Here is a 7,960-nt window from a genome sequence, read left to right on the forward strand (position 1 = left end):
CTTGTGGCCCCGCCATTCCAAGCTTGGATTTCAGGATTTGAGCTCAAGATTTTGGGAATAACGTGGTATTAAAAATTTGGGATCGTGGCATTAAACGTGAAAGTGTAATTCGGTGAAATGCATGTATGCATTGTAGTCTTAGTTGTTAAGGACTAAGGAGTAAGCATATTTTGATGGAAGAAATGGGAGCCAAAAGTAACCAACGAAATTTTTTCTTACCACCCGCACACGTGTCGTCATTTCCTTCTCCAAACTCTTCCATTTATACCTCTCACCAACAATCATTTCTCACTTTCTCCCCAAACCATATTCATCTTCTCCGATTCTAATTCCTGCATCGATTTCCATTAATTCGATTTCAATTCCAACAATCTTGATCCATTATTATATGATTATTGAACAAGAAAACACATATCATCATAAAAAACTAACACAATTTGGAGATAAAAAAAAAAACAATGCATTCTGATCGATCAAACTTCTCCACCGCCGACGATGACTACTCCAACGTCAACGACGAATCCAACCGTATGAGCGATGAGGGTTCTCCGATGATGATGTCACCATGGAATCAGACCCGTCCTTTTCAACCATCTCCTTCGTCCACTTCAAGTCCCGAAAATGCCCTCATCGGCTCTCTGGTCCGGGAGGAAGGCCACATTTACTCCCTTGCCGCCACCGGCGGCCTCCTTTACACCGGATCCGACAGCAAGAATATCCATGTTTGGAAGGACATGAAGTTGTTCACCACATTCAAATCCAACAGTGGTCTGGTGAAGGCTATCATAATCTCCGGCGACAAGATTTTCACCGGACATCAAGACGGAAAGGTTCGAGTTTGGAAATCCAACAGCAAAGACCAAAAAACTCATAAACGCATTGGAACTTTTCCGAAATTCTTCGACATTCTGAAGAGCTCGATGAAGTCCAAGAATTACGTCGAGGTAAAACGCAATCGTACGGCGCTCTGGATCAAACACTGCGACGCCATTTCCTGCCTCAGCATCAACGAAGAAGAAGGCTTGCTTTATTCAGGTTCATGGGACAGAACTTTTAAGGTATGGAAAATGTCGAATTCAAAATGTCTAGAGTCTGTGAAGGCGCACGAAGACGCTGTGAACTCCGTCGTTTCCACCGTCGACAGCCTGGTGTTCACCGGATCGGCGGAGGGGTCGGTGAAGGTGTGGAAGCGAGAAGGGAAGGGGAAGAACATGAAGCATATGTACGTGAAGACGCTATTGGAACAAGAATGCGCGGTGAATGCGTTGGCTTGGTCAAAACCGGGTTCCGTCGTCTACTGCGGGTCGTCGGACGGGGTGGTGAACTTCTGGGAGAAAGAAAACCAGTTTTCACACGGCGGCGTTATGAAGGGGCATAAATTAGCGGTTCTTTGCCTTGCGGTTGTCGGGAACTTGGTGTTTAGTGGATCAGCTGATAAAACGATATGCGTGTGGCGGAGGGAGGTGGCGCAACACACATGTTTGTCGGTTCTGACGGGGCACACCGGACCGGTGAAATGTGTGGCGGTGGAAAGGGAGGCGGAGTCGAGCGCCGCCTATGGGAAATGGGTGGTGTATAGTGGTAGTTTGGATAAATCGGTGAAAGTATGGAGCGTGTCGGAGCAATCGCCGGCGACGACGCAGAATGGGAAAGGTTCCTGGGATTAGATATCGCCGGCGAGCTTTTGACGGAGGGTTTTATAAGTTGTGGGTCCCCATGAGATTTGTTGTTTTTGATTGGTTCGTATAATTCCCACTTTGATTTGAACGGTGGGGATTGGTTTTCAGATGTGGGGCCTGATTGTAAATTAATTTTATATTTGATAGGGATGATAAAATTGCAAAAGAAAACAAAAGAAGAGAAGGAATGACGTTTTTATGTCTCTATTATTATTTTTATTTTATGATGATAACTCACGTGACATTTCTATTACTTTATTCCATAGGAATATTTGATGACGACCCTTGTTCATCTTATGTTTTGTGATTTGGCTTACGACTTTTGTTTTATGGTTCCGATCAAGCTAATTCATGATGGAAAATAATCTATTAGTGTGTGTCTTTATTTTTGTAGTGTTTAGTAATAATGGATACAATTATATTTTATACCATAACATTGCCAAAATGATTAATTTTGTATCCATAACTTGAGAGACTAATTTTGTATGGTTTCTATTTCTTTTCTATGAGGTGTATGGATTTATTCCCTTAGATACTCAAGAGTTATTGATTACCATTCAAGTACTCTCATATAAAACACCATCATCATGGCTATCAAAGGATATATAATTCTTTCCATCAGAAAAATCAGTAAAGGCCCCATTGTGGTAAGAAAGGGATCAAGAATATGGCATCATCTTCTTCAAAGCTAACTCTTCCATGTAAGGAGATTGATTTATGATCAAGCTTTATGTGAAATTGATCATTCATTATGTATGTATAGTCCAACATTTGGTATCATAGCATGGTTTGAACTTAAACTTATTATATCCTGATTTCGTAATTTTGATGACAATATGATTGCTTCACTAAATCATAATTCTTGAGAGTTGAGAGCTACACCTATGTTTGTTTGTTTGTGTTTATGTTTTTTTTTTTTTTTCTTTTTCTTGAGAGCATGTTTATCCATGCGAACAGGGAGTCGCATTTGTCTTGGAACGTTTTGTCTACTTCATTAAGCGACTAGACTCCTGTTTGCTCTAAAGCTCTCATCTGCCCTTTTGTTTTTCAGGAAAAGTTATTTAGGTATAAGCCCTAATCATTTAATTGGGCCTAACTTAAAAGAATATATTGTAGATATGCAATACATCATAAAAAATTCTAAAATTTGCAATAACTATATTACTTACAAAATTAGTTTGATAAGTTTTATATCTCCAATTGCCAACGTGTTTTAAAGGTTGATAATAATAATAATAGTAATAGTAACAGTAATAGTAACAGTAATAATAAATATGGACTTCACCATGTTAGTAGAATATTGTAGTAAGTAGAGTATTTTATTAATATTTTCTTTTTTTTAGCGGCAAGTGAAATTTGATATATGTATAAGATGTAATATACTCACGCAAGTAAATTAAACTGTGGTGGATGATTATGTGTTTATGCCTCAATTCATTTATTTTAATAGAACATTGCATTACATATTTGTATGATCGTTATAATAATTGCATCATTAGTCGCATGGCATTCTAATAAATAATTAAGTGGGTAATACTAACAATTGTATATATGTTAGTAGTATAATAAAACGACTACCACTTTTAACCTTATTTGATGATGCGACAAATTCCATTACAGATTAATGTTTATGAATCCAAAATAATAATAATAAAATAGATAACATTGATTTTATTATTTTGAAGAGCCATTGGCCTCCATTGTAGTCAAAGTAATAGAATTAGAGATCAAATGACCATTAATTTGTATCATATTTGACATGGAGATAGTCATCTTATTTATTTGTGGCTTGCTACTACAATGAATTTAGATAACTTTACTTGCCTTTACTTCTATAAATATAATTAGCTGATCATTTATTAAACTCAATAAGCTATAAAAGTTCAATTCTAAAGATGAGTGGTAACTTTGATGTTAAACTTATATGACTGGACCAAAGAAAACTTGTTTAAGTTTGATATTAGAGTTGATTGAACCCCACATTAAACAATTATTTGAGTTATTGTTCAAGGATCTCAAAGACTAATTGGAAAATGATTCATACAATGATTTTAAGCATAACATGCATAGATATTTTATTTCTATCCAAAGGTGATTGCAATATTTATGTAACGAAGTATAATATTCAGGATGCCATAACATTCAATTGGTGGTCTAGTCAAAGTTAAACTGACAATTGAATAAGGTGTCTATATGACCTATTATTTTGGTGTTAATAATAGATATACTGATATGTTTTAATCTTTGTAATCCCGTTAAATCACATTGTTTACTTCTTTTCATACATTTAGTTAAAATATTGTAATCCTGGTAATATGAATGGCAATGTCCATGTCAATGAGAAACGGAGTTTCAGTGAAGGTCTTAAAGTCGAGTGAAAGTACAAGTAAGCTCGACAATAACGGTTGCAAATTATGTCATAAGAAACAACATAGTTAACGAAAATGTCATATATTAATAAAATGGCTAGCAAAGAAATGTAGCACACATATTTTATGATTTATAAGTCCTTTAATCTTAACATCCCTATAAATACATGGATTGATTATGATTCCATGATATATGTGTATTTTTCATTACACAAATTCCATATAATCCGGAACTTGGATTGAAATCAAATAGCAATTAAAGTTGGGAATGATGAAGACTTAAACATGCAAGTGATTGCGCCACCTTCATTATCTTTTAGAAAGTGGTAATTGCTTAAGTCTTAATGCTACTCTTTGCGTATTGAGTATAAACTAGAACTTAATATTTGTATGTAAGTTAGTGAATGTTTGCTGTATTTTTATGTTTGGATACAATTATGTAAATACTAGTTTTAATTCTCATATTGTTTGTTATGATTGTTGACTATGGTTGTTTGAGGGATACCTCTAAAATTACAACTTTGAAACCACTTCTCGGGTTCTTTATTATCTTATAATGTTAATAAATTTTGAATGAAATTGAAAACTAGAGACTTCATATGTGTTGTGGCATTAATGCTTAGGTCACATTTAGCATAATAAATTTATACGTCTCATAAAACATGTTCTACCATAAATTGACTTCGTAAAATCTCATAAATGCACTAATTATATAATAGGGAATAAGGAAAGATAAACAAGAAGTATGAGATCACTATAATTGATCCTCACTGACATTTGTGGACCATGTTGAGCGGACATATGTATGGTTACTATTGTTACATGTATCTATACTTGATGAACGAGAATTTTGAATCTCCTAAATGTAACACCCAAAATTTTCAAATAATTTTTCACATTTTAAAAACACACTTCATTCATAATTGTTATAAAAATATAATTGTATCACATAATCAATTCATAACATCACATCCCAAGATCACAAAATGTAAAAGCTCCTCATGTGTGTACGGATCAACTCGGCGCCTTCCCGCGATCCTCACTGGTACCTGGAACACATAACACAACACTGTAAGCATAAATGCTTAGTGAGTTCCCCAAAATACCACACACAACACATAAATGCTTAGCCACTCGACGCCATAGCTCTTTTGACCCTCTGGTCAATATGTCTCAGTGGAACCCTCCAGTCCCATAACTCTGTGGGCCCTCTGGCCCTAACTCTGTGGACCTTCCGGTCCTAACTCTGAAAACTCTGTAACATATATAGCATAAATCACATAGAAATCACATCATGCAAAAACATACAAAATACTCTGTCACATAACTCTAATTACCACCCTAGGTAAAGTATAGTGAGAAGACTCACCTCAATGAAGTCGGATAAACTCTCGTGCTAAATGTCTCGACTTAGCCTCCCCCTATCATTCAAATAACATCTTGATCAATATTCTCTCATGATCTCATCTCTACAAATTGGGTAGAAGGCCATTCTACCCTTCCTTGAACACTCCTGAATCAGCCTTGACCAGAACCCTAAAGTCAACAGAAGTCAATGGTCAAACTTTGACCCGACTCGTCGAGTGCACATGGGAGACTCGGCGAGTCCATGGGGGTCCTCTGAACCTTTCAGCCTCTCTTGGCTCGTCGAGTCATCCATCTACTCGACGGGTTACACCTGACACGAATCGCAGGGCAACCTTGACTCGACTCGTCGAGTCCACTTATGGACTTGGCGAGTTGCCGCCATGCTCAAACTCAAATGACCTTATGAGGTCAGATCTGTTCCTCTAATCCATAGATCTAACCTTCCCAAGATCAAATAACACGTAAAGGTTCGAACTTGATACTCATGCAACGTCCAAATGACACTACTTGACGATTTAGCCCAAAATGCAACATCCTAAGTCCATTTCTTCCATAACTCCTCATAAAGCAAGATGGAATAAGTTCTCTGGACCACTATGGATCCATATCTGATATCTAAACATGATAAGGGACCATATTCCCAACAAATCAACCCAATAAAGGGTATAGAAAACCCTAGATCCATGGTTTTTTAACAAAACAGAAAAAGGATCGATATGCTACCTCAAGGATGATGTCCTTCGCTTGGAATCCACAAATAAGCAACCTTCTTCGCCTCCTCTAAGCTGGAATCAACTTCTGATGGGTTTTGGCCATATGAACATTCCTATGTGCACACACAAACCCTACTGCTTGGATCTAGGTTTCTCTAATTAAACATCCATTGAATCCAAGACTTCTAATGGCTAATAGAGTATAAGAACAATACAAAATCAGAGTTAGAAGTATACCTTGAAACACTTGTTTGATTTTCTAGTTCTTGGAGCTTTAGAGTCACAAATGTCACTCCTCTAATGGCTTACAAACACCAACTAGCAAGAGGATGATTTGAGAGAGAGGAGAGGGAATAAATCGGCCAGGGTTTCTTTGCTTTTTCAGAGGTGTCGATTTCCCTTGCCCCAAGGGTCTATTTATACTTGTAAGGCTCCTAGGGTTTCACCCTTAAACCCTAGTTGGATAATCGTTTACTCAAAGCAATCCAAATCCTTTCCAAGATAAGCCCTTGGATGATTTGTAGCTTATCCCAAGCCCTAGAAATCGTCCAACCCTATCCATAAAGGATTTACAGCCCAAAGTGTAACTATCAAACAATTGACAGTTGTTACCCTCTTATTTAATTAATCTCTTTAAGTCACCAAATTAATTCTAATTAATTTATGACTTATATTAATCAAATAACAATATTATTATTCCTTATATTATTCTAATAATATATTAATAATATTTATTCTCTCATAATAAATCATCATGTCAAGTTGCTATGGTGAAGGCAACCCAAAAGGACCATGCACAATCGGGTCAAATACTTGCCTAATATAGTTGCAGCCTTAGACACTATTCCAACAGTCTCCCACTTGGATAAGTCTAGTAACTATATGCATAAGTACAATTCGATTTGCAATCGTAGCTCTCAAAGACACTGTCAAACTCTGATCTAATCAATCTTGTCCTTTAGATAAGGGATCGTACAGTCCTCTGTTAGATATAATGCTGACAATTCTATGGAATAATTAGTCTAGCATTTTGGTTTCTCGATCTCCGATTCATTTGACATAGAACTTAATCGAACACATCAATTCAGTTTTGATCGGGCCCGACACATAAGTCAAATCAAATCATCGAGCGGCCGAGATATCGCTTTTACCCTCTTGAGATAAAAGTTACAGATAAACTTCGACTTATATCCATTTACTTATTCATTAATCAACTATACACAACAATGCGTTTTATAACACCGAGTTACTGATGCTTTTTCGCATTATCAATGTACAACCAATTAACAAACAACAAACCATATATCTAGGTTTTAAGACTATATGATATTATCGTCTTGCGATCACCCTTTTATATCATATTCCATAAGGTGATTCCAGCAAGCGCGGGTTTGTTCCAATGCTCAAAACCAGTTCATAAGCACTCATGAACGTTGCAACAACCCTTTTGCTATGTCTAAAACCATTTAGACAATCTACACACCGATTCATGACAATCTTCATTCATATCTACTTCCAACATATGAACGATTGTGGACAATTTGAATAATTCGATTATTCTTAATAAACTCAATTATTCTGGAAGTCAAAACATGCAAAAAATGAAACAATAGTTAAACAATTAACACAAGACAGTAACATTACTCATAAATAATACTCCTTTATTTAATCATCAAATGTTAATTACATTTATCTATTACATGTTTCTACTACTATCTAATCTATGCTAATATCGTCCTTTAGCCCAATACTCCTAGCATGCTGCAAGTGCTTAACCCTACTAAGTCCCTTCGTAAGCGGATCTGCTGGGTTATCTTCAGATGATATCCTC

At 36.3% G+C, this 7,960-nt stretch overlaps 1 protein-coding gene across 1 annotated transcript; it reads left to right on the forward strand.

Moving 5' to 3' along the window:
- Window positions 1-256: 256 nt before the first annotated feature.
- On the forward strand, window positions 257-2,054 carry LOC145096814 (protein JINGUBANG-like). The gene has a single exon (XM_079034172.1). The coding sequence runs from the start codon at window positions 459-461 to the stop codon at window positions 1,665-1,667; it is 1,209 nt and encodes a 402-aa protein (XP_078890298.1). The 5' UTR covers window positions 257-458; the 3' UTR covers window positions 1,668-2,054.
- Window positions 2,055-7,960: the final 5,906 nt, after the last annotated feature.

Source organism: Lactuca serriola, chromosome 4 (assembly GCF_051521515.1).
Source record: "Lactuca serriola cultivar US96UC23 chromosome 4, Lser_US96UC23_V15, whole genome shotgun sequence".
NCBI classification, from domain to species: Eukaryota; Viridiplantae; Streptophyta; class Magnoliopsida; order Asterales; family Asteraceae; genus Lactuca; species Lactuca serriola.